Raw genomic sequence first — 27,792 nt, 5'->3', positions numbered from 1 at the left:
CCAAACCATCACAAGGTTTTGTCAACCCGCTCCAGTGAGTGGCATGTTCACATCTAGGGGCTCTTTTTTGTCTTCCTTCCTGTCAGCATTTCAGTTTGCTGCAGACACAGCCTATTACTCCTTTACTTCTTGGTGGCTTCTGGCTCACCAAGGGCAGATGCTGCCAGCTGGCAGGTATTGAAAAAGAGGTGTTTGTTCTGCACTGGGTCCTCTGGGTACCATGGTGTGGGGCTCTCAGCATCCAGTCAGACACAAGACAGCCTCTGCAGGCATTGGCCTGGGAACACTTAGGCACTCTTGGGATTTAAATGCCTGTGGAGTTATGTGATACCTTGTAGGTTAGGTGAATGGAGGCTTTAAATATTTCAGTGATGCCTGAATGGTGGCCCTAGGCCCTGAAAAAGACAGAGGTGCTTAAATACTGTAAAGACTGGGCAATAAATTCTGAGTACTGGGAACTGTTGTATTTCAAGGTTCCTGCAGCTCTAAGAACAGTAGAGGGACTTGGGTGGAATAGACGAAAGAGGAATAAAATGAACAATTAAACTGATCGCTTTATAGGATATGCTCCTGCTTTCACGTGTCAGCCCTGTACCTCATGCTCCCCATGCTTGTTACTCATCATGAAAAATTTCAATACAAAAGTCATGTCCTACGTTGCATCTGAATGAAATTGCTTCAGATCACTGAGAATTTTCCTGTCAGGAATAGGACAAAACCCTTAGGATGCTCCCTTGGAATTATCTTGGATTTCTGCAGCTGTTTGTAAAAACCTGCTGTAGTTAGAGTGCCTGGAGTTGGTTTGGGCCTTTATGAAAGAGTTGTGGAACAGTATGCAGGTCTCTGACAGGAGAAAACTACTGGCCAGGGATCACATTTTAGTAGCCCTCTGGGGTGGCCTCAGGCGGCAGTATGGGGTGGGAGACCACTCTCCCCAAGGCTGCTGAGAGGCAGGTACTGAGGAAGATGAGCCTGACATTTCTAAGGAAAATTCTTTTACAAGAAACCAACATGAGATGATAAACAACTGACCTAATAACTCAAGACATGGGCCAAAAGGGAAACCTTTCAGTGCTTTTGGTCAAGGCTGGGTTATGCTCAAGGCAAAGGTGTGTCAGTGTACTTGGCTTCTTCTCTCATTGCCTGTGGCTCACAGCTCCAACAGAAACCATCAGAGCACTCAGAGGGAGCAGACTTGTGTGCAGAACTCAAATAAGTGTGGTGTCCAGCACTACACCTCCTCAGATCTGGAATGAGGAGTTGTTCAAGTGCTTTTTGAAGGGGCTAATGGGATTTGGCATTCAGATCAGCTTATTCCTAACTTTTCATTTGCTGCCCTGGGCAGGCTGCTGCATGCGGTAACTCTTGTTTCACAGCTGAGCAGCCCTGCTCTGCTGAGGAACAGCCATTGCAGGAGCTTTTGATAGGGGCATTGAACCTTTCAGATTTTCCATATAAAAGCTGAGGCAGAACTGGTAAAAAGAGTATTGTGTGGGCGATGCTTTTAGCATTACATCTTTAATCTGTAGTCCTTGCCATGCACAGTAAATATTTGAGAAGGTGAGTTTTGCTGCTTCAGAAACTCCTCAAAACAATAAGTTCAGCAGTAAGAGAAAACATATTTTGGATGTGTAGTCTCAGTTGTATTCTTTGTGCAGAAAAATACAGAAGCATTTCTCGTAAGCTGTGTGTCTAACCTAAGTGACTTTGAGACCAAGAACTCAGGAAAGTGAGGAGAGATGCAATTAGTAGCACAAGGATCTGCATTGTGACTCTCCTGCAGGCCTGGGGAAAATGCCCAGTTCCACAGGGAGATGGCTTTTTACTCTGTATAAAACCTTCATGCTACAAGTGCATTATGGCCCTGTAAGCTGGTCAAAAAAGCCCCAACCAACTGTCATCACTCTAATTTAATTTTACCTTCCCAAAAAACCTTTGACTGGTGAGATGCTAGGTTCAACCTCCACAGCAGCTCCAGTGCTGAGGGGCTCTGTAGGGTGTTGGTATCAGCATGTTTCACATAATGAGTTCAGTGGGAACAGCTCCGAGGCTGTCCTGGGTCCAACAGCAAGTGGGCACGGTGAGAGACTTGCCTCTGCTGCCGTGCCCAAACAGCTGTGGGGGAAGCAGCTGCTGGGGTAGAGATATGCTTCCCCCATGCTGCTGACAGCAGTCTTTCTCTGGCAGTTGGACTTTATGGCCAAAATTGTGACAGAATGTGGAAAAGGCGTAGCTTGAACGTGTCTTTATGTTGCTCTAACCCCACCTGACTTGAGCAGTTTGGTGTGCAGGACCCCGTGTAGGCAGGGCCATGGCAGGCATTGCTGGCTGTCTCTTGCACTGGCAGTGTTATTTTTCCATGTAGGCTCCTGATGCTGCAGGGAAACGCAGCAGCAGCTGTGTCAGGCCCAGCGACCAAGCAGCACCTCGAGTAGACTCTCATCTGCAAAGAGCCCGTCACCCCCTCTACCCCCACCACGGCAGTGCAAGGGGATTTCGGCGCAGGTAAAGGGCTGCAGCAGAATGGAGACTTCTTCAGCCGGGACCTCTTGCAGTCTCGTTCCTGCAGCCTTTGGCCGGAGGATGTTTGCCTGCAGCGATGGTGCCAATGCCCAGGAATGCTGCTTGGCTCTGGGAGGCAGAGCACGGACAAAAGCTGCATTCAAAGTGCTGATCGCGAGACCCGGGAGACGCTGGCAAGTGCAGCAGCAGCTAATCTTGGTGCAGTGCAAGTGAGAGCCCAGTCTTGGAGGCTGGGGAATAGGGAAGAGATTGGCCAGGACAAGGGACAGGGAAATGCACTGCATATAATTTTGAATTTTCAGGAAGAGACAAGATCGGAAATTTTTGGACACAGATCATGTTTATGTTGTGTTTGGGTGTCTCTGCCGTGAAGAGAACAGGGAATAAATCTGTGTCACAATCAAGGAGAACATTTGGATGACCAGTTTGCACCCTACAGATACATTAATCATTTAGGCCCACTGAATACTGGGGACATCAAACACAGAATTCAAAGCTTCTTTTAATTGTAACAGCTGCTTGTTTCCCAGCACTTCCTTCACAGTTAAGAGAAATATTTAAAAAAAAAAACAAAAACAAGCCAACAAAGAAACCTGACAAAACACAACCCAGACTTGAGTGGGAATTACAGAATGAAAGGGCTGGAAAACTAGCTTTGGAAAGTATCTACTTCCTAGACAGTGTCAAACTCTTGAACAGAAAGTTGAGCCCAGGGATGCAGCTGAAGAAAGTAAATGGTTGCTGTAGTTGTGAGCCTTTTTGATCACTTGCTTTCTCTTTGCACAGCGTTGCAAAAGTCAATGAAATCAGACTGGAAGGCTGTTACACTTGCTTCTGAGTGGAAGTTTGAATATGATTTATTTTCATTTTCCAAAGAAAAATAGAAAGGCATGAAGTGTCTTGCCTGTGGTCCTCACTGAGTCCTCACAGAATATCAGCTTCCCCCCTTCCCCTATAAAGTCTTTCCTAGTAGAAAACTCTTGTCATGCAAACTACACAGGGGCTTCAGACTCTCTAATTGAGAGCAGCCTCCAGAGAAGGTGAGGGGATGAGTCCAAAAGATGCTTCTCAACCAAGGTGCAACCTGGATGAAACAAAATTAATCTGCTCCTCATTAAAACACAAGAGATCCTGCTCACAACACTCCCTGCTGAGGAGCTCTCACTCTAGAGCTGTGCTGAAGCCCTGAGCCAGTGCTTATGTTCTACCCCCACGAGCAAGCAGCATTTCTGACCTAATCACAGCTGACAGGGTCTGATTGCACTGCTGCGTGCGCTGCCCTGAGTGCGGCAGCAGGAACTTGAAGAGTCAGCACTCAGCCCAAGGGCACCGTGCAAGTTATCTGCTCTTTTTTCTTCTTACTTTTGGTTGTTGGTTTTTGTTTTGTGGTTGTTTTTTTTTTTTTTGTAACTTCCCAGTCCAGCCTCTGAAACAGAAAAAGAAAAGAAAAACGATACTGAGTTGTCCTTGTTTCTTGGGAAAGCATCACTGCATTTGGTTTAAAACTAGAAGAGGGTAGATTCAGACTAGATACCAGGAAGGAATTTTTTACAATGAGGATGATGAAAGTCTGGAACAGTTTGCCCAGAGAAGCTGTTGTCGCTCCAGCATTGAAGGTGTTCTGAGAAACCTGATCTAGTTGAAGACATCCTCGCTCAGGGCAGTTGGACTACGTGGCCTTTAAAGGTCTCTTCCAACCCAGACTATTCTGTGATTCTGTGATTATGTGATCACTGTCCCATGTTAGCGTGCCATTGTTATGCTTGAAGTTGTTTGGGACAACAAAGAGATGTTACCCAGCTCCAGCAAGTTTTCTAGCCCTTTCCAAGCCCATAGCCCTGCTGTCCAGCACTCTGCATTTACAAGGTCCTGTTTGATATCTGCAGGCTTTAGCCTACCCCCTGTCAACGGGACACTTCTCGATGTGCACAGAACATCTGCTGCTGCCTTGAAGGAACAGGTCAACGTGCCCTTAATGCCAAGGCTGCCCAACATCAACGTGGATGGCAGCTTCCCACACAACTTCTCAGGTAAGCCTGCTCCACTGCTGCCCCATGCACAAGCTTTTTCCTTGCACAAGGAGCACAAACTGCCTCGTTCCTCAGCCACATCTGGGATCTTGGGTCCATAGCCTGTCGTGAGAATTAGCAGCAAATCTGCTTTGGATTTACTTGGTGGTACTGGTGCTTAGAGATCCATTGGAAAATTGAGCTGAATAAAGTAGTGGTAAAGGCTGAAGTTCTGGTTTTTCCCATCCTCGTAGTCTAAAATAGAACACTGGTGCCAGGAGGCAGCTGTAAGTGCAGTGCTGGGCTCCAATGCAGTCTGGCAGGGTGTCCTCACTGTGCACCTATGAGTACCACCGCGATCAATTGTCCACGCACCAGCTTGGCCCTCTGCCTGTGCTGGCTCTCCAGCCAGCTTTTCTGCTATCACAGCAAGGGTTGTCTCTACCTGGAAATGAGGGACTTGATACAATCGTGCTGTTGCACCCAGAAGTGCATAATGGCTTCCAGCCACTTCCATCTCACTGCCTGCAAAGGAAATCGGGAGCAAAGCAGTGCTCTTCCTCTGTCACCTCACCCAAATACAGCAGCTGTGTGTAGCAGATGACATACAGGACAGGCTGCCTGATGCTCCCAGACTGCTTACTGCCTGCAATAAATATACAGCAGATAGTCCATAGTAGTTCTTGCCCCTCCTTTGTGGTAACCTGCCTCGTGTTAGGATCCTGAGCAGGGTGCATAAGAAAAAGGGAGGTAGGAATGATACTTTGAATGCTCTTGTCTAGTGACGCTACTTCAATTTTCCAAAGTGACCATAACTAGCCTGCTGTGGCCCTCCATTCCTATTGAATATAGATGTGTATATCTGCATACTTGTGCAGTGACATCACTGATGTCAGTGACAGTGATACATCAGTGACATCCAGATTAGCTCCCATCTGAATATTTTTGATTTTACAGTTCCTCCATACTTTGTAGAACATGCAAGGTAGCATAAAACCCCTGCAGAGTCTATACCAGTTCATCTAGATTCTGTGCAATATTTATACTCAATACTTTTAGACAGCTCAGATGTTTCCATCTACACTTTAGAAAATGAGCTTTTGAGTGCAAGACATGAAATTTTTGGATCGCCAGTGCTTTTGATGACAAATGGGTTCCATAAGAAATGTATTTATCATCAAGAGAGTGCGTTTGCCAACAATTTGCATCTGTATTTACATATTTTTATTCTCAGTTCACATTTGGAAGGTTTTTTTATCACAACTATCTAGACTAGAAATTGCATTTTTCCATAAGAGAAAGCTTAGGCATTGTACAGTTTGCAAACAAGTACATTTGATGACAAATAAATTTCACCTCAGCATCTTTGAAATACAGCCAGTGGGTACCTGGGAAATAGTAAATATTTGTAATGCTTGGAAAATAACAAAATCCATAAACTACTACTTTCCCAATAGTATGCTAAAATGGAGGTGCACTCAGCTGCCTGCTGTCAGTAATATTTGAAGGAAATGGAAACAGAGGCACTGTCAGATTTTTTTCCTCAGAAATTTACAGAGCTGGGACATTACGGAGATGAGACAAGAGAGACACATGCCCACCTGAGGAGCTTACTGCTGGGGTAGCACGTCCTGCTGGGCACCGCTGTCTCCCAGTGAGTGTGAGCCCTGTGGCACTATGAACCTGCTGTGGTACCTACATGAACCTGGGAGCCGGTGCTGTGGGTGCAATTTTCAGGTTTACACAAGGAGATGGTGCCCAGCTGGGGGTGGCTGGGGAGCACTGGATGCTGGGGAAAGCAGTGAGCCAGACAGCAGTGAATTCTCCAAAGCAGTGCCAGTTTGCACCCATGTGTACTCTTGGCTGGGAGACTGGGCTGCTGCCTGCTCCGAGGCAGGGTGTGTTGCCGGGCTATGTAACACTCGTGTCTGACCCTCTCCTCATAGTGAACTCAGAGATGGCCATTGGTCTGGAGCGCAGAGAGGAGCCAGGACGTGGGAATGCCCAGGAAGGCAGACCCCCTTCTGACCCAGAGCAGCTGTTGCTCAATGCACTCACGTGGCTCAGCAGCGACAACTGGTAAGAAAGTCCCCTGTTCCCTCAGTGTAAAGGCAGGTTAGAAGTGTATTTTTGTAGTGCCTCTGAGCCCAGACAGCCCAGAGGTGCAAAGGGGACTAGTGAAACCACTCCAAAGCAGTCAGAGTATAAAGATGTGAGAGCAGCCTTCTATTGGCCTTGGTCTGTAGCAGTGCTCCAGCTGCAGCAGGTCTGTGCTGTTTCCTAGTTTTGCTCTCTGCTCCATGGAGCTGCAGGCGTAATCTACAGGGAAGAGGGAAAGCTGCACAACAAGGTGATTTGCTGGCTGAAGCCAGAAGCAGGATGGAAGCAGTCTTGAGTTTAGAGATTTGGGTGCCTCAGGTCACCGGCCCAGGTGGGACTGAGTAAGGATTTATCTCTGGTCCCACTGCTGGCAGCAGTGGCCGAAGACAGGGTCTCCCTGTGACCTCCTGCATGTCCCAGGCACACCTACAGGGAGTTTCTATTTCTTAGGAAGGGACTGAATTGTGGGATAGGATTGCTCAGCCTGTCCTTTCTCCTGAAGGGCTCATGGCAGAAGACAAGGAAAAAGAAAAAAACATCCTTTAGGAATCTTGCACTTTTAGAATTAAACCTTTTGCTTCTCACTGCTTAATATGGGCCTGAAATGTTTTGTCAATAGTCACAGTGTTTCCTGAAATTAGACACAGACAGGAGTAGATCTGTAGAGGCCTAGAAGTGATGACTTAAAAATTTCAGGTGATATTGGTTGTCTTTTTGATTGCGGGATTTGCATCTGCTCACTAGGATTCCATTCACACAGGGATAACCATGAAAAATCATCCCTGATGCATCTCCTTATGCAGTTGCTTTGTTTTGCCCCTCTTCCATTACTCTTTGATGTGCTGTGAGATGCAGAGAATTGCTGCAGGTGTGGGGGCTCCGGGTTACACTCAGGGCCCCCCATGGGATGAGTCCCCAGTCTGTGCTGCAGCCCTGATGGCTGGGTCACGTCCCTTCCTGTAGCTCAGGTCCTGCACAAAGCAAGTGCTGATAGAGGCAAGCTTTTGCCCCTTTTAAATAAGGTGTTGGTGTTGTGGCTGCTATTTTAAGTCGGGATTTTCTGGAAAATCCAGCATTTCAGCTGTTCTTGCCTGCGTGTGAAACCTTTTGGGACATAGTGCTGCTTTATGGGGAGTGTGTGGGATGGGGTGGAGTGGCTTGGGTGACAAACAGGACTAGATTGCAGAGTGGAAACTCAGCTATGGAGAGGCAGTGCAGCCTCTCACTCTTGAACTTTGCTGGGGATGGCAGAGAAGAAAAATGCCCCAGTAACAGGCTGACAGGATTGGGTCTCTGGGACAGGTACAGGGAGGGTGCAAGGAACAGCAACATGGCATAGTCTCACAGCTTCGTGGAAGCAGTGACATAGGGACTTCATGTGCCAGGGATTTCAGAAGGGCTGTCTTGTTAAATGGTCACAAATGAACCCATCCAATCTGAAATCCATCTATTTGCCTTTTGGATTTGTGAATGCTTTTGACAGCCACAGCATCCTGCGGCAACGAGTTCCATGACTTAATTAAGAGCTGTATGAAAACCACCTCCCTTTGTTTGAGCTGTAAGCCTGGTCACTTCAGAGGATGCAGCCTAGTTCTTGGGTGGTGAGAAAAATCAGGTTTTTTGGTTCTTGCTTTTCAGGGAGCTGAAGGAGAAGGGACTCCTCAACATCAAATGCCTGGCTGTCTCCCATTCAAAAGTCCTTCTTTGCAGACTTCGTGAGGTTTCCTTGGCAGTCACCAAAGAGGTAAGAACATTGTGCTGAATTTTGTCCCACATACATGGTGTGTATAGTGAATATGTGCTTGTTCATCTGCATTTGTGCTCAGTGTCTCCCTTCCTTACTATTTTTAGACTTTTTTTTCTAATGGCTGTCACCAATCTATATGATCTGTCTGTACATATAGCTATATTCAGTGGTATGTATGTGTACCCTACATTGCTGGCATGTAGGGTATCTGACACCCCTCTCTTTGAGCTGGGTGCCATTATAATGCAATATACAAATGCAGAAACTGAGGCACTAATTAGGTTATTTACCACAGCCCAAATCTCTGCCCAAGCTGCGATTAAACACTGCAGTTTCCCCCTGCCATCTTCCTCCCACTTTCTCTTCCTCCTCAGCATCCTGGGGGATTGACTGCAGGTCTTTAATTTCCAGTGTATCCTGATGATGGCTTCCTTTCTGTGTGCTTTTTTGTAATTTACCCTTTTCCTTCCTCTATTGCCTCTGTGCACAAGTGGAATTTTGCACAGTGGCCTGGCTGGGGGATTCGATTCCCGGTCAGGGCCACTCCCGGGCAGGTGGAGCTCGTTAGCCCTTAAAGGCAACCCATCTACGTCCTGAGGACCTCGCTGCCACCGTCCAAGCTCGCTTGGCCCTGGCAGATGAACCTTAGGATTAAAGGGTGGGCTCAGTTCCGCGCACACTGTGTCTCACCTAAAAAATCCAATGCGCAGGCTGGAAGGTGGAAAGACCTTCCCCGGATCTTCGCTTGCGAAGACTGGCCATTATTATTATTATGTACATGTATTCACTACATCGTCTCTAAGTCAGGACTGGGATTCTCCCACTCTGAGATCATCAGGGCAAGGAGTAGAAGCCCTTTTAGCTTATCTCATCTGGTTTAGTATATCACTTTTATATTTCAGAAGAAATGTGATCCTCTCTGTTCTACACACTCATATGCAGAGACATCTTTCAGCTTTCATTTCACTCCAGTTCCAGATTTTGCTCTCACAAGCACTTGTAGCACTTTGTTGTTAATTTTTATCAGGAGGTACAGCTAAGTGTGGGACAAAAAACCACTGGTCTATCCTTCAAAGTATCTTTCAAATGAAGCACATGACTCTCAGATGCTGCTTCCTTAACCTGGTGGGAGAGCCTTTTGGAAGCGGGGAGTACTCCAGGTCTGAATGGAGCAGCAATGAAAGCTGTGAAACCCCACTGATGGCAGCTGGAATTGCATGTGATCTCCAGGATCCAGGAGTGCCCTGAGGCCAACAGCTAGGCTTCTCCTGAGTCCACAGAGATGCAGATGCACTCAAGTCCCTGCAGCAAGTTAGGCTGCAGACTTGAGCCTGTGCTTTTTGTTTTCTGGCTGAGTGCTTAAGCTGCTGGTGTTGCTTTTTTGAACAGCAGAAAAGTCCTACTTTTTTTTTATCCTGTCTTTATGAATTGTGCTTTTATGGTTTGAAATCAGTCCTTGCTTTCATTTGTTTATTTTTATAATAAAAGAGTGTAAATCCAAGCACTATACACCATGAGTCAAATAGCACACTTTGTTTTAGGTGTAATAATATTTATAGGCCTGCAGTAAGTGGGCCTGAGGCCAGAGAAGTTGTTGGCACCAGAGTAAGTACCTTTCTGTGCATGTGGTCTTCTGCTCCTACTGTGCTTTTGTCTTCCTCTGGACACAGTGAGAAGTCTTGTAGTTCTCTGGGACTTTTGTCTAGGGGAACTGATTATCTTTACAGTGGGATAATTGTTTCCCCTCATGACTTCCCCAGGTGACCAATCTCCGCTCCAAGGTGTCTCACTCTGCAATCGTCACTCTTGGAGAGCTCTTTGTGACCTTGAAGAAGGACATGGACTCTGAGGTGGATGAGGCTGCTCGGGTCTTGCTCCAGATGGTTTGGAACCCCTCTGAGTTCCTTCAGAAAGCAGCCAGTCAGACCCTGGGCATCATGGTGGAGAATGTGACTCCTTCGCGAGCATTGACTGCTCTCCTGGATGGAGGCCAGTATGTTCATCTTTTCCAAATGATATTCTTCACCTTATATTGTGTGGGTGGGGGAAAGGATGAAAGAAAGAAGGGGAATGATGGGAAGGAAGGGTCCTTTATTCCACATCTTCTTTGTACTTGGTGACTAGATTCTCCAATCAACCTCACTTCCTTCCTCTTGTCTCCTCCTTCTGTCCTTACAACTGTTTGTTCTCACAGTCTGTCAGCATTGTCTAGATGTGGTGAATGGTGGAGAAGTGAAAGTCCCTGCAGGGCCTAAGGGTAGAGCCTTGTGGTGTTGTGGGAAGAGGGACAATTTCAGTTCCATCAGCAAGCACCCTTTGATATTTCACACTAACCACAGAGGTGCTGGGAAAAGCCAGGCATCATCATGATGCCATTAACTTGAACAATAAGGAGGGTCATTGCTGTGACATGGAGCATGTGGGGGAGGGCGTGCTGGGTGTGGCACAGCCTGCACAGCAGGCGCAGCTCCTGCCAAGAGGAGCCTTGTATGACTGCCCTGTCCTTACAGCTCTGCTTTCTCTTCAAATGGATGCTTCATGTTAGGAGATGGTGAATCCCTTTACAGGCACCTTCACAGGCTGACTCCCATGGGATAGCTGAACCAAATGCTGCCTTAAAGTATTGGTGCTGTGCCTGACAGTTTCCAACAGGCACCCTCTAGGACAGGACAGGACAACTTGGCTAAAATGACTGCCACCCTTTCCTCAGTTTTGGAAAAGGGTAAAACTTTCAAACTTATCTCTTGCCAAGCCTCACAGAAAACTGGCTGCATTGCTGGATATTCCCCAACAGAGGGGAAGGTTAATGTTAATTTACTGTGTGAATAAGGTTCATAGAATCACAGAATATGCTGAGTTGGAAGGCACCCATCAGGATCCTTGTGTCCAACTCCTGGCCCTGCACAGGACACCCCAAGAATCACACCATGTGCCTGAGACCATTGTCCAAACGCTTCTTGAAGTCAGACAGGGCTGTTGCTGTGACCACTTCCCTGGGTTGTCTGGGGAAATGACTGTACTGGGTAACATGAGGTTGTCTAGCAAGGACCATTGCCCAATTCCTGTGACTTGAACGATGCTTTCTTGAGATCAAAACAGTTGAGATTAATCAGTCAATGTTTGGTCTTGTGCGTAATTCAAAGCTGAAATGTTGGCCGCTGTTCCTCACTGAAGGATCCCAAGCATTTGTTTTTCATAAAGTTAGGACTGTCCTAGAAAAATTCCCGGTGTCTTTAGCCAGTGTATTTGGTCTTTCTAAACCTTGTCTTCAGATCTGTATAATGCTTTTGTCTGTGGCTGAACAACCTCCGGATTTCTTCTTGAAGAGAGCTATAGTTTCCTAGTAGCAAAATCAAACCAAACCACCAAAGGCCCCTTACTTTGATGATTAAATTCCCATCACTAGCTGCCAAGAACACACGAGCAGCTAGCTGCCCATGAGCATATATACAGTATAGGATAATCAGTAGAAGCATGTGGGGATTTGTCCTGGCTTCTCTGCCAGTTAAAGAAAGGTAAATTATTGTGCAGTGGCAGCAAGACACTGCTAATAAGCTCTGACAACACAGCAGATGTGCTTTGCTTGTCCCCTGGGATCCCTCAATCCTGCAAAAGCATACCCACAATGTCAGAGTGAAGTTGTATTTTTCTGTTGCCCCATGTTCTCCTCTTGCCTCTTGTGTTCATCTGACAGCAACGCGCAGTGACAGGTGGAAGGAAATATCTCTCTTTGCAGGAAAGGGAATGCCTTCTCATGGAAGTATTGCACCCCAGGAGTTGAAAGTATCAACTTATTCTGTTAACACTTTTCCTTTGTTATTCACAAGAGAGAAAAGACAGTCATAGTCTCCATGAATTTCTCTCTTTCCTGTGGTAGGTGCTATGGAGGTTGCTGTGTATGCTGATAAGTCATCAAAAATTTAATAGGCTTTTGTAAAAATTTGTTTCCACACGTGACTTGAATGATATTCGGGCAAGAATTAAGAAGAAAGTAAGTGCTTGTCAGGAGAAATGTTTCCTTCATGCAAGTATTGAGATTGCTAATATGAGATCAGATGCTAACCTTTCTTTATCTCATTTCTCTTCTGCTGAATCATTTTGCTCCTGGGAATGAACTGTTTTTCCTCAGCTTGTTTATCTACAGACAACAAAGGAACTAATATTTTTAGAAATACAGTGGAGTTTTGAATATTTTGAATATCAGCCACAAACAGGAAAGGGAAATAGGAGAAAATGTGTTTACATCTAAACATAACCCCCCCGCCCTTATCCCTCCCTTGCCCCCATAAAACAATTAAGTGAGAACACTGCTTCTGGAGATAATAGAGTCTTTGCAAAAGATGAAGGAAGTAGTAGTGCCAAGACTATTTCCAAATATACAAAAGATGCACAAGGCAATCATAATTACTACAGTTATTGTCTGTCTTCTGGGAATACTGCCCTGCTGTCATGCCCTGTGGAGCTGGAAGAAGCTTGGTGAATTCAGAAGCATCCACTGGAAAATCATCTGTTTGTTTTGGGTTTTTTTTAGTTCCTTTTCACTTGCATTCACATTCTGGAAAGTAATGTCCCATTGTGCAGGACTAGGGAGAGGGAGTGTGAACCAAATCAATTCCCAAGACAATGGGCTGGCCTCCAGAGCGTCCAAAGTTTTCTGCTGTTCCCTTTAAGAGCCCTTGTTCCCTACCAGTTTGCATTATTCCCATTTATGCTCAAGACTAATGAACTCAGGATTTTCTACTGCTGCTCATTATGGTAGTGTCTATAACTTGCCTTGGGTTATTGAAAACAAATAGTTGGCATCACTGACTCTCTAGCTTGTCTCTTTCTGTAAGTTAGGAAATATTTTCCTAAGCCCTTCCTGGTAGCAGTGATCCTGGTTATAACTTGTGTTTTAAACAAGTAATTTCCAATTTTATCTTCTAAAGATTCATGGTTTTCTCTATGTCTTTGTAGGGGATAGAAGACCATGAAGGTGAACCTCCACCTGTTGAGAACCTCAGGAAGAGAGGGAAAAATGACTTGATGCCCCAGGCTAGAATGCCTTCTTGTGGAAGGTACTGAGCACTTCTGATAGATCTGACAAGGCACATAACAAGCTTTACATGTCTCTTCCTCAGGAAAATCTTTCTGGTAGAGATGATCTGTGCCCAAAATGGTTTCCTTTCCCTACAGATCTTCCATGGTAAAAAATGTGTATTTCTGCCTTATGCTGAAGACAACTCTTTTGAAGGGTTTTCCACAAAAATTGAGAGAAAGAGACACCCTCTGGCTGCATCTCAGAAGATCCAGTGCAGTGGTGATGAGGACGGTGTTGTGGAGGCTGTGAAAGGGTCATGCCTCTGCTGCCTGACTTGGGACAAGTAATTGGAATCATGAGGGGTTTTTTATCTGAGTGGAGTCTTTTAGATGGGTGGTTTGATGAGAAGTCCCAGTCTAGAACCAAGATACCATTTTCAAAAATAGCACTTCCCATGCTGAATCATGATTTTCTGACCCTCAAACGGTACCGAGTTTGAGCAGTAAGTAGCAACTCAATTCCTGAGCAGTTCTGGTTGACAGATTTCTCCCTGTGGAATTTTTCTCTAGATATTCATGTCGTTCCTGCTGTTTGGTTGATGGAGAGAATGTTGTTTTTCTTTCCCCACCCCCGTGCTACAATCAGCATTCAAGACAGGAATTTGGTCCTTGGCTGTCTCCTCATGCCAGTGGGAGACCTACTTGTACCAGTTCTCCTCTCATAACAGAGGGGATTTATTTATGTTGTGCTCAGCAGTGGCAGAAAGATGACCACATGCCTCACTAGCATAGTTAGTCATTCCTCTCACGGAAGAGAGCGGTTGATCCAAGAGAATTGGTCCCAATGGGTTTGTTCAGCTGTAGATCCAGTCTTTAGGGAAGCAAAAAAGTGAGCATAGTGATGGGATGTCTGGCTTCTGTTTTTGTTACTGATTTTCTGGGTCCTTCAGACATGCCCCTATTCATCTATTTAGATGCATCTGAGTTATTTTTCCAGATTGCCATATCCCAGTGTAGAGAGACTTCCATATGATGAAGCATTTAAACATGGAAGTAGTGTCTGTCTTTCCCCACAAAGCAGTGCTCTATGTGTGCTTGGGTAGACCTATGAAGATAAATGAGGTGCATCTCCTCCTTGGTTTTCCTGAGTAAGCACCAGTGAGAATGTTACTTGCAGATTGTCTCCTGTAATTCTTGTCGTGAGATCCAAGTTGTTTTTCAAATCAGGATCTAGCTGAAATCACATCATTAGGAAGCCTCCCCAAGAGGTTCTCCTCACAATTAACTGAAGATGTTATCACCAGCTGGTCTTGGTTTTATTTTCCAGTTTGGAGTCTTCCTCTGATGTACCCTTTGCACACAGTTCAAAAGTCCATCTGATGTCACTTCCAACTGTGGAAGAAACAGAGACACTCCAGAAGCTTTATGATCTCCTGACAGCCCAGGACTTTCAGACACGAATAGAGGGAGTGGCCCTCCTCCTGGATCTCTGCAGAAGCAGCCACAGGCTCATCTCCAATAACATTGTCCAGGTATGTGGGGTATCTCCATTGCTAATTTGCTTTAGCTCCTTTCCCAAGCCTGTAGCATTGAAGTTAATTCACTGTGTCTCGGTGCTACGTCCGAGTTGTTTGGGACAGACCGGTCCCTCTTACCCAGAATAATTTAATTCAGTTCCAGGCTTCAGGACAAGTCCTTTCAGTCCAGATGTATTTCTCTGACAGGTGCCTATTGGTGCTGTTCATGAGACGGTGACAGAATTTACTGTTGCTGTAGCTTCTGCTGTCTCCTACTCCCATTTGGGTTAAGTAAAGGAAATCCAGCCGCTGAAAACGTGGCAATTACTCCCTAGATCAAAATGGGATGGGATGGGATGGTAAAGACAAGTGTCAGGTTGGGTTGGTTTAAAAAATTTTTTAAAAAGGATGCTCCTGTGAACTCTGTCTCATCTTTCACAGGCACAGCTTTGCTACTTATTCCTGTCCTCATGCCTTTTCTTCTTGGGAGAGACTGTTCTCATCCTTCCTGGGGGCCCTTTTGTCTCTTTTTAAAGAGCAGGAAAATAGCTAAGGGCAGAAGTTCTCTTCCTTCTGCTCCCAGTAGCTGCTTTTCCCCCTTTTCCAGAAAATGGTGGCTGATAATGGGACTGAACCTGCTCTAATGAGAGCTGCACAGCACATTAAACTTCAGAAGTCTCCTTGTTAGTTAGAAAAATGGTCTGGATCCTGAAGAGTCTGCACTTCTCTAGACACAGGTTCTGAAACAGATAAAACAGAACTTGCATCTCAGCTGGCCACAGTTTTGCCAAAATCATCCTCTGTACTTGAGGCAACTGTAGGGGAAAATGGTTTCATACTTTTCTATAACAAGAGTACTGGTTTTCATTAATCAAATGGGATTAATTTAATGATTTATAGGTGAAGAGAAACACCATAGGAACTCTACTGTCCCCACCCAAACCTCTTAAAAACGTATGAAAATCTTTCAACCAGCCTGAGGTTGCTCAACCATTCCAGAGAGCAGCCCACAGGGAAACAGCAAGCACTGACCTGACAGAAAGGATTACTTTCATCTTTTACATTGCTGAGTACTCGTTTCTACATCCCTTCTTAAAACAAAGACATTTTAATACAGCTTTCATGCCTTTTGTTTTCTTCACAAATTTTTGATTATTTTGTCCCGAGGCTTTGCAATTACAACAAGAAAGTGAAGCAGCAGGCATTGGAGGCGCTGCATTTGATGATAGTCATGCTCAGAGATGCCTTAAACCCAGTGCTGATTCGTCTGGTGGAAGCAATCACCAACAATCTGAACTCAAAGCACTTGGGGATTTATGGTGCAGCTGTGACAGCACTGGAAGCATCCATTGTTCACCTAGGTAAGGCTGACCTCTGACTTGGACCGTCTTCACCTGTGGCTTCTCCCTCTCGTTCCCAAATGAACACTGACTCTGTACGTAGCTGTTGTTGTCTGTGGAAATAATCCAGCTGATATGCATCAGAAGCAGTGGTGGTGCAGTCCTTATGCACCAGGCTCCCCAAACAGGCTTGACTGTGTATCAGCATTTCCCCAAAGTTCCAGGAGCCTTTGGCTCTGTGCTGCTTGTCTGCTTTGGTAGCGGAGGAGCTGAACAATAAATCCTGGACTACAACTTTGCTAGAATTCAGGGACAAAGGGATTTTTGGAGCTTGCTTGAGCCCACTTTGACTTCCCAAGTTGCTTGGGAATTGCTTTGCTGTTGGCATGAAGGGACACTGGCCCATCAGAGCTTCTGCAGAGCGGCCTTCTGGAAGGCTCTGCGTTACAGGCATTAGTTGGTCCTGTCTATTTTTCACCTTTTTTCTTTGTCTTCTTTTTTCAAAGGGAATTTATGATTTGCCGACTTCATTTCTTTAGAACAAACAGGTATAAATCCAGCTGTAAATGATGGCTTGTTCCACACATTGTTCTGCATGGGGCAAGATCACAATAGCAAATAACTACATAGCCAAGGTCTGCTGTAAATTCCTTTGCCACACAGATTTATGTCAGCTGTGAAAATGCAGCACTGGGTGAATATGTCTGAAAAATTTAGTGTTGAAGAGGAAGGTCTTAAAGAGGAGTTACCAACTTTCTACACATCCCCTGCTTTGCAAACTCATTGAATTTGCTGACTCCCTGTCTTTCTGTGTGCCAAGTACAGCGTTATTCCTGTTCATGAAGTGGGCAGAAGGGTGTGAGACCTGTCCTGCTCTTGGTCCTTACCCATTTTTTTGTGGTGCACAGGAGAAGGCTGAGAAAAAGCTGCAGAATCCTGCTAACAGAGGATGTGGCAAACAGATCCCTTCAGGGTTTTGCGTGGAGCTTTCTGTCATTCCCCTCTCACCAACTGTGAGATCACTGTAAATTTTCTGTGGTGGCAGATACCAGAAGAGGAGCAAGGCACATCTGTCTCTCATCAATGATGACCTTATCCAAAGATAGGTTCAAGCAAACAAGGTGGAATGTATTTTTTTCAGTTCTGCGCTTTTTTATGGAAGTTTGTAAAAATTCAAAGAAGCAACTGAATCACAAATATTTCAAAATTCATCGCCTAGGGCTTTAGTGGGGGAAGGAAGTCTCTACTGAAAAAATGCATGAGCGAAATCTCCCCATGCACTTTAAAACTGTCTGCCATTACAAATTAAAATCAAGTGTCAAATGACAAGAAACCTCCCAAACTCTAAAGGGTCGTGCAACACTGCTGTCCAAGGGTAAGTGAGCAAAGCACACGGTCCTGCCCCATTGCTCCACTGAGCTTCACAGCTAAAAGCCCAGCTATTGCTCTAAGGCTCTGAGCCTCAGATGCTGAGTTCTGGATGAGACTTCCTCATCTGTCCTGCCCTGTCCTTTGTCTTGAAAGACATCTATCAGATGGCCACTGCCTGATGCCAAGGCATGGAGACGGGCCAACAGCCCACACAGCTCCCAGAGCAACCAGCCCTCTGCAAAAGGGGAAGGGAAATTTTCCCTGTGGGTGTTAAGGTAGCAGAGAGGTGTCTGCAGTGAAGATGAGGGCACAGACAAGTAGATTCTTCTTCTACCTGTATTGCAAATGCTGGGACCTCTGTCCTGATGCTTGACAGGTTTAGCTGATATGCAGAGCATAGAGTTACAGCTGAGTTCATAAGAACTGAGCTGCTTGCCACCTTGTTTTCTCTAATAGCCATTATACCTCCTCTGTCTTCAGGTCTCTCAAGGCAGGTGAAGTAACAGTTGGGTAAATCGTCTTATTGACTTGAGCTTTATTGTTTCAAAATGCACAGGGCTTTTGAAAAACCTTCAAATGGAAGGTGAAGAGTGGCTGTACACTTGGATTCCTAAGAACCAAGCAAACACACCCAAGCCCTGAGGGTTCCCCTGAAGATCCATGTAGATACCAGTATTAAAGCCTAATTAACAGTTTGTGCTCCTTCAAGATCTCCAGATCTCAGGGTAGTTCTTTTTCCCGAGCAGCAGCTGCAAGGTAACTCTCTGGGGAGGAACAGCAAAGGTGAAACAATGCCTGCCAATACTGCAAGAGCGTGAGGCAAAAAGTGAAGTGTGTGTTTAAAAAGGTGAAGGAGAAAAGTGTAATTACCAAAGCAGAAGCTTAATTAGGATAGCAGGATCAGTTCTTTACTGCATGCTTGCAAGAAGATCATTAGGGACTTTCTTTTTGCATCTCATGCAAAAGAGGAGCTCTTAATAATACAGTGCTACTTAAAACCACTTTGGGACTCACCTCTGTTGTGGTTCACAGAGAAGTAGCTTACCTGCTTTATCACTCCTGCTGACACGGCATCGACACGGTGGCGTGAGGTATCGCAGTGCATCCCATGCGCCTTCTGTCTGCAAGAAAAGCTTGGCTTGGCTTCTTAGAGTGGTAGGACTGCAGGCTTGCAGACCAAGCCAGGCAACAGTTTATAAATTCAAACGAGACCTGCAAATCAACAGTAGACAGCATAGGAAAAAGTAAAATAGGAAAAAGAAAAAGTCAAGTATTGGGAAATCAGTTTGAAATCAGATCTCGGGAGAGAGATTGGAAAACACAGATGTACAGGAGCCCCCAAGAGTGGGGGGCAGTGAGCAGTAAGTTCTCTTGTAAGAGTAACTTGGAGTCTTGTCCATAGATCCCAGCAGGTAACCTGAAGATTTAAAAACAGCTTGTCTTTAAAGTGGGAACGGATGTGTGAAGTTTTGAGCCATCTCACCCTTTTCCTTAGGGAAGGGAGGAGATCACTTCTGCAAAGCCCTGGTATGCAAAACCTTTTCACTTACATATGAGTTGAATGTTGAGGTCCCTGATATGAAATGTTTCACACAGCTCCTGGTACAGCAGACCACTTTGGATTCCCAAATGTGAAATGAGAGCTATTCTTTTTGAATTTCAATTCCTCCCAAGTAAGAAGGAAAGAAGAGAAGGACTCGGAAACTGGCAGAAATTTACTTTTTTTTACAAATTCAGTTGTCTCTGCCCTTTACCTCTCCACCCTCCTTTCTCATATGTCCTCAAAAGATTGAGCAGAAATCAATGCTTCTCTTTCAGATAAATTATCCCTACTGAAAGAGTTTAGCAACCGGATGAGTCAACTTGAGTGGCCAAGCTCTGCTGGATGTCACCGAACGTCTCGCAGGTATCGCCTGCTTCAGCTAAAAGCCACTTCTCAGCCAAGAAGTCTCCAGGGGAAATATTTAGAGAGACTGCCTGTGAATAGACAGTACATTAGCTCATCAAAATCTGGGCTTGTCCCTCCTGCCAAATACACATAAAAGGTGTATTTGGCAGGTTTTTGCCTGGCTGCTGCAGAGGCTGCCTGTGAGATGAGGGCGGTGCTCAGGCTCAGGGCTGAGCCCTCACTGGGGCATCTTAGGACTCTCCTTCAGGAAAGAGAGGGGCTAAAAATACCCTAGCTGGCTCCTCCCTTGGAAGGACAGTACAGTAAAGGTCAGGGAGGTCTGTGAGAGCAACCTTTTCTAAAGCAAACAACCATCCTTTAGGAAAAATGGTGGCAAATGGTATTCTAGGGATCAGGTTGTTTTGTCCTCACAGAATTCTTTTTTTCCTCTTGGAAACTTTTGAGGCTGAACCCTGCAGTGCTTGGTAGGTTAAAACTCAACACACATCTTTCAGGCAAGGATTTTGTGCAAGGCTGGATTTGGGGGTAGGAGAGTGCTGAGGCTCCCTGCCTGTATTACAAAAATGGCATTGGACTCTGAGCATTTCAGGATGTGCAGGCAGCCTGTTTCTATATCAGCACTGTCCGACATGCTACAAACACTGCTGATAATTGATTTCTAATAGTAGCTTGCTATGTCAGCAATAGCCTAGGAATGGAAAAAATGATAATCTTAATATATACTAGAGAAGACTATTTATAGCTTTGCTTTAATTAGGGCTAAATCCATCGCTAATTATGCCAGCATCTTTTAATGCAAGGTTTAATACACTTTGCTTCTTCATTAGGAATCTCAAAAGGGCATGTTCAGCCATAGCGAATGTAAAAGGGCCGTTAAAGATAATTTGAATAAAGTAAACCTCCAGAAATGTTTAATTTTTATTTTTTTAGAATTTATTAGAATTTAGTTTTGCAGCTATTTAAATCTCTTTTTCAAATAAAGTATTTGAACGTAAATTAGGACTACTTTAGAAAGAGCAGATGTTCTCTCTGGGATTTAGTTGGAATAAACAGCTCCCTCTCTTCTGAAGTTTCATAGTGACCGATGTCTTTAATTGCATTTAAACTCAAATTAGCTCCCATTTTAAAATGGGTACCATAACCCTTTTCCTGCTTACCAGAATTGAATGACTGCTGCTAGATTAACAGCATAGAGAAAATGAAGGTTCTTCCACCGCAGAATAAATAAATGGTTACTGCATAACATTTCAGACCATTTCAGGTTTTGGTCTCTCAGCAAAATCTGCCATGCAAGGAGGCCATGGTAGTAAATTTTTGTTCATATTTAATATAGTTCAGTTCAGAAAATGAACAGAGAGCAGACTTCAGAGAGAACATGAGAGAATGCTTGTTTTTTGGTTGAATTTCAGCCCCCCATGTAACATTTTTCTTTCTCTATTCCACTATTTCTGTGCACATTGGAGAGTAAATGCTCTTAACATTGTGATGGGAAATGCCTTTGAAATTGTGAGATGCTCAAATGCCATGGCAGTGGGGTCTGGGAAATTATCTAATACACCCTGAAGTTTGAAACAGCTGTTCATTAGAAGCCACAGAATATGAGAGAAAGAAGAGCTCAGACTTGACCATTCTGCTGAAGACATCAGTTAGTCACTGATGCTTCTAATAGAACTGTCAAGCAGCACCCACCTTTTATGGGCTGGAGTTTTGAAGTGCTGTCTAATACTGCCCTTTGCGGTGTGCCCCTGAGCAAAGGGGACCTCCAGATTAGACTTTTGGCATTTTACATCAAGGGCACGAAAAAGTAATCATCCTTTGTATTAGAAATCTTTCAATTAGCTCTCTAAGGTGCATTTCAAAATCTTCAGCAGTGGATTTAGACAACTTCTTAATGGAAGTAAACAGCAGTTTGACATTTGGGTCATTTGTCATGCAGGAACAGACAGTCAACTGATTTAACAAATGTATATGATTCACTTTGCTAAGTCTGTCACAGATACAAGGCCTCTGATTTAGAGAAATTAGTCCAGAGGGGTTGGTTGTTCTGTTCAGTGGGTGATCATCTGCTCTGCCCATTTCTGGATCACTGGGCTCTTTGCTGATATTAGCCAGAAAAGGCTCCCAAGAATCAAACATGTAGGTAGGTACTCATTTGCACGAAGGTTGGTTGTTAAAAGCTTGTCTCTCTTGTCCTGCAGTGCTTCTGGCACGTGTTTATCCCAGGAGCCCTGAAGTTGTCCAGCACTACGCCCTGCCTGTGCTCTGGTCCCTCCTGGGGAAAAAGAGCCAGCCCGTCCGAAGCGCCAACGTCAGGACTGTGGTGGCCAAGCTTGCAAAGGCCCTGCATGAAGCCATGGGCTCCAAGCTGAGGAAGCATGCTGCCAACCAGCCTCAGAATGTGGTAAAAAACCTCTCCAGCATTTTTGGCTGGAAAGTTATGTGAATAAGAGGATGTAGATAGTATTTTGATGTAACTGGCAATAAATGTGTTTTGGTTGTATATTTTTTATTTTGATTATATATTTTTGATTGTATATATTTCATTTTATTATATTTTTTAATTTACAAAATAATAAAATAATTAAAAAAAAAAAGAGATTGAGACGGCCAGACCTGGTAGCATAGAGGATGTGTGGTGAGGTTATCGAAATGCATCTCACTCTACGTGCTGGTATCTCCCCGTATCCTCTCCTCACTGGGCCTGTCCTCTTCCTCCTTTGCCATGTCTTCTTTCTGTCATTTCTTCTGCTATTTGTTATTTGGCATTTCAGTGGTGCCACTTATTTACATGTCTGGGGGACAATGTACCCAAAAGATCCTGCACAGTCTAAAGTTTTCTAACGAGATGTATTCTGTGCTCACAATAGACCCGAGCAAAGAAACAAAGAAAACTTGGCCCAAATCCCAAAGCTTTGCTCATTTGCAATCTGAGACATCTCTGGCTCATAGCTGTCCTCAATCGCAATTTTATATGTAAGAAGAGGACACATCTTTCAGTGGGAAAAGATGCACTGCTTTGGGATACACATATATATTTACCCAGGACAGCAGTCAAGTGGCGGTGTTTGTAACTTGTTTGCAGAAGGATGAGTTGACTGTGAGGCCAGTAACAGGTGAGAAGGGTTTCTCAAACCTATTTATACTCCAGCCTGGGTGCCACTCAGGCCAGAGCTATGTGATAATTTATTACCATGGACCAGCACTTTCCAGCGTAATGAATTCCTGCATAGCTGGAACAAGCTCTTCTGGGTTCAGCTCCAACTCCCAGTGGACTGCGTGATCATTGACAATGCTGCCTTTCAAGAAATTACTTAGCAGCTTCATTTCATAATCATTTGAATCTTTTAAAGTTTCATTTTCATTTGCTGTGCCTTAGGGAAAAACACTTTACAGAGCAGTGCAAACTGTAACATTCTGACAGCACAGTCTGCATTGTTGCCAGTTTCTGGTGTTACAGAAGAAAATGCACATGTATGTGTTAATTAGGTTTTCTGAAGGAAAAAATCTACTTCATGTGGCTTCATGTTTTTGCTTAGTTCTGCATCTGGTCCTGGCCTAGAAAAGCCCAGGCAGAGTAGCATGTTGCAGGGAAGAAGAGACCGTGAGCTTACGGGGTTGCCTTTACCAGCAGAGTGAATGCGTTCTTTTGGGATTTCCTAGGAGACAAAATTAGGGACCAGCTCCCTGCCCCAATATTTTCTCAGATCTTTTTAAAATATCACAGTAAAGGCAGTGAAACTTTACATGTGCCTGCACACCCACTGTTTGAATAGGGACATTTTTGGCTCTCCTTAAAGTCATTGCTCTGGCATACCAGAAACATTTCTTCGTCTTCAAACAAACATGAATGATGCATGGTCCTCCTGATGATGCTTCAAAGTCCTGGTAAGTGCTTGGCTTACAAAACTGAATTTCGATATAGGTGGGGTCTTGGCTCAATTTTATGCAAATTTAGGAGGAAAAGAAAACCTGAGATAAGAAGCTTGAGATAACTGGCTATGTTGATGCCTGTGCTAGTTTTCTGCCGAACTTTTTGCTGGATTGGCTTGTCATCCCCAAATGAGTGGGTGGGAAGTACTCAACCCCTGTGCTGTTGTCTTTGTATTTCTGGAGCGTATCAGGCTTCTGGTAAGCATTGTCCAAAGAATAGAGAAACTCCCACAAGTCCTAGTCTCCTTTGTCCTGCAAGGAGTCCAAGTTAAACCTACATAAGGATTCTTAAAATATTAAGAGTTTATTTTTAAGTGTTATTAAGTTTATTTGATGAGTACCTTTCTATTTTTACTGGTGTGTAAACAGCCTCTGAAAAGGTCACAACATACGTGTTACATACATTTCCACATGCTGTAGTCATGATAGCATCAAGTATATTTGATGTGGAAGAATTAATGGTTTGCTAATCTAGAGGGTTTTCTCTTCAGGACATACTGGCTGTTCCTTACTGATGAGACATGACAGTAAGAACAGGTTACTTTATCTCTGTGTTGTGATCTCTTTTCTTCTAATAGCAAAGGTCATAGCTTCTCAAAATATCCCCTTGATGATAAAACTTCATAAATGAATATGAAATGCCTTGGATGTTTAGAGATGTGACACTGCAAATGCTGTAATACGCTGTGTTTTTTGATAACCTGCATAGCTTTCTCAGCCATACTGCTAATCACAGAACCGCAGAATATTCTGAATTGGAAGGGACTCACAAAGATCATCAAAGTCCAACTCCTGGCCCTGCACAGGACAGCCCCAAAAAATCCCACCATGTGTCTGAGAGCATTGTCCAAATGCTTCTGGAGCACTTCCCTGGGGAGCCTGTTCCAGTGTCTGACCACCCTCTGGGTGAAGAACCTTTCTCTAATATTCAACCCAAATCCCCCCTATACAATTTCAGGCCATTCCCTTGATTTCTGTCACTGGTCCCCAAAGAGAAGGTATCAGCACCTGTCCTTCCTATTCCCCTCACAAGAAAGCTGTAGACTGTAATGAGGTCTCCCCTCAGTCTCCTCCAGGCTTTCTGAGATAGTTCTTGAAGCCAAATAAAGCAACCGTAGTCTGTGCAGTGCTTTGGTGTTCTAACCATCTTCACATGCTGAGGGCATGAAATGACAAGCCCCTTGAAGGTCTGAGATTTGAGCAGTGTCACTGGAAACAAGGGCAGCTACCAACTTGTTAAAGGTCTGCGGATAAAGTGCAGCACAGAGCTGTTGGCTGCTCTTTTCGCAGCTGTGAGCCTTGGCTGGGAAACTGGTACTGCTTCAGTCTATGCTCAACACCTCTGCAGTCCGACTCCACTGCAGCCAGTGCACTCTGATTTTAACCCTTAGGACAAAGCCACTGCCCCTTGCTTGAGTTAGCTCTGGTTGTACATAGAAGCTCCACTGAACTGAGTACAAGACTGCCAGTAGCTCAAGCTTAAATCAGGGCAGGGAAGGGTTGGAAGCGCAGTTGAGCTATGTCAGTGCCTAGGCTGGATCCCATAGCCTAAAAATAGACATATTTGCTTCATGAAAATGCAACTAAATTAAGTGATGTACCAGCAAAACACAAAAGAAGGCAAGCTTATGCTGGGGTGGGGAAGGAGAAAGTAGATGGACCTTTTATAGTTCAGTGCACTTAGGAAGGAATAAGTAGTATAACATGGGGGTAAGATTGAAGCTGGTTGCATACAGAATAAAAGAGAAATCAAATTCATACCTTGTATATAAAAACTTATTTATTTACGACAGTAAAAAATAAATGTTAAAGTTGAATACTGTTTTATAAAACAATTGTATTCCAGAAATGTTGTATTTGTGAAAAATGGAGCTGTTGATCAAAAAAAGGGTTAAAAAATTTTTTTTAAAAAGGTGAGCCAAACTATCATTTCTTGCATACTATAGTTTCTCTTAATTTCATGCTTGCAATAGAGATTGAAGGTAAACACATTATTTGCAAGAGTCCTGTACATTAACTGGACTACAGAGAATCTGTTAGCTATACATAATCATGAGTTCATGTTACAAACTTGTAGATCACTCCTGGAGAAACTCTGTCTTGCATACAATTTCAGTTTGCTGCAGCGTCCTTAGGGCAGCATAGGAATCCTTCAGCAGCAGCTGCAGTGGAAGGATTGCATTTGCAATGAGCCTCCTGATGACCACAGCCTCTGTCAACAGCTGGAGAAATGCAGTGGTAGGATGCCAGTTCAGGTACCACATCCTGAAGGAAGCCTGGTTTGGGGAAAAGATGCTTTGGCTGACTACATGTCCAGCTAGCACATGTTGTGCTGAAGTGAAGTGTTGGCCCATGTGCTGCTGCAAATTCCACAGAATTTGGTGCTGGGGGGACATACATAAATTCTTTCTCTTGCTGTCCATCATGGGTGCCAGGAAATTTCAGCATGAAGCCATATAGAGATGAACTGATTGTAGTAGCTGAGGAGAAGCTGTCCTCCCACTCTGTTCCATGTTCATCTACAAAGCTGCATTCAGTCATGCGAAGTGCCAGTTTTCTGCTGTCATGTTTCAGGTCTGTTTCTATTCAGGGCGGTTGCGGCCAACAGAACAAGCCAACCCAAAATGCATGGAAAAATGCATTTGTATTCTTATGCAATAGGGAGAGAACTACACTTCTGATGAGAGGGAAGACTAACCTGCAGAGTTAGCCCTGCTGATGATCTTTTCAGTATCTCCCTGGTGATTTTCCAACTTGATAGGGGATGGTGCATCTGCCTGTATGATTACTGGGTGGATCAGTTGGCATCTCGCAGCTGTTCACTATGGGTATGGCTGCTTTGCCAACCTCAAGGTCAAAAACCCCTGACATCCAAAACACTGCAAGTTGCTTCTCTATATTCAACACCCCACCTTGAACATAATAATTAAGGTTTCCTTGTGTCTGTGGCATAAAATGGCACTGAAATTAGTGAAAGACAGTTGTGAATAAGGCACTGGACTAAAACTCAAGAGTTAGTATTCAGAGGGGTCCCTTATGCAACAGATGAGCCTCAGTTCCCCATTCATGAAGGTGGGCAGTTAAAAATCCTGTGTGAAAGCGAAGTGCCCAGACACCACCATGATGAAAGCTGTAAGAAAAATTTAAACTACTCCTAACAAAATATGATACAAAGGGCTTTTTTTTTTTCCTGAATCTTAGTCCATACAAAAGTTGTGTATGAAAACATGTCAAATAAAACTAAAACTACATTAGTTAAAAGTTGCAACTTAATCATGATGATATATTAGTTAGATGAGAAACATCCAGTAACTTCTGAAACTGTATTCCCGAGGATGTTGTTAAAGCTTAGGATTAATTGACTGTAAATAACTTGTGCTTTTATTAAGAAGAATCTGCCTAGACTCTTCGGTGAAATTACAATAAATACCTTCAAGCTGTATAAGTCAGAAAAAAAATATAATACATTTTCAGGGAGAACAGGATTTTCTAGGGTGGCTTTCTTTAATTAAAAAAAAAAAAAAAAAACAACCACACAAAAAACCCCACAAAAAACCCCAAACGAACAAAAAAAAACCCCACCAAAATCCAAGCGTGTCCTTGGATGACTCAGGATTTATAATGTTGTTTGATTGGGCTATTGCAAAACTAATAAGGATTAAGCCTTGTACCCTGGAAACTAGAGGTGATAAGATTATCTGATCATCAAAGGTGATTTAGAAGACCAAAACCTTTTTGAGTGAGTAAGATCCTTAATTTTATTCCTTTAAAAGGGGTTATTTTGTTTTAACTTGTATTTGCCCTTATTCTCTCCCTGCATATTGATAAACACCTAATGCAGAGATGTTGCTTTGATGACACCATTGATGTTTTTTGCAATAATATTCAGTTGGTTCAGGGTTTTACCTCACCCTGAGAAAAGTCACAACAGCCCCTTTTTTACACAAACTGTGATGCCTCCTGAATAAATAAGATGTTGACTAATGATCCCTTCTAATAGTTTTTGAACTTGTCTATCTAAACCATGAGAAAAAGGACTTGGCTAAGGCCTGGTCGTTATGAACCAAATTTGCCACAGACTCACCTGGCTACAGTGTTTCTTTTGCTCCATGGAGATCTTTGAGTTAAACCATGGATGAAAAGAGAAGCAGCTGGCTGGTATTTTGTTAGGTTGTTGGGGACACTTGAGTTTTTGATGCAACGCCATCATATATTTTCCTTGCGAGAGAAGATGAAGCCACGTTTTGCAGGCTTGGGTAAGGCTGCTTCTTCTCTCTAGGGCCTCTGGCCTTGCTCATTCCTCTGCCTTCGGAAAGGGCTTCTGCTG

General features: G+C 44.1%; 1 protein-coding gene across 1 annotated transcript in view; it reads left to right on the top strand.

The window, feature by feature from the left end:
• Positions 1–21,978, top strand: part of TOGARAM2 (TOG array regulator of axonemal microtubules 2) — a 59,517-nt gene extending 37,539 nt beyond the window's left edge. The window contains 11 exon segments of the mRNA XM_050314605.1: positions 4,410–4,553; positions 6,479–6,611; positions 8,271–8,376; positions 10,140–10,415; positions 12,257–12,370; positions 13,336–13,436; positions 14,762–14,930; positions 16,033–16,276; positions 19,445–19,488; positions 19,490–19,532; positions 21,734–21,978. Coding sequence (XP_050170562.1) covers positions 4,410–4,553; positions 6,479–6,611; positions 8,271–8,376; positions 10,140–10,415; positions 12,257–12,370; positions 13,336–13,436; positions 14,762–14,930; positions 16,033–16,276; positions 19,445–19,488; positions 19,490–19,532; positions 21,734–21,978 — 1,619 coding nt within the window.
• The last annotated feature ends 5,814 nt before the right edge of the window (positions 21,979–27,792 follow it).

Source organism: Myiozetetes cayanensis, unplaced genomic scaffold (genome assembly GCF_022539395.1).
Source record: "Myiozetetes cayanensis isolate MyiCay16 unplaced genomic scaffold, myiCay2020 scf2-11, whole genome shotgun sequence".
In the NCBI taxonomy this organism is placed as follows: Eukaryota; Metazoa; Chordata; class Aves; order Passeriformes; family Tyrannidae; genus Myiozetetes; species Myiozetetes cayanensis.
Note: the sequence above shows the minus strand (reverse complement) of the source record. Positions and strands in the feature narration are given on the sequence as shown.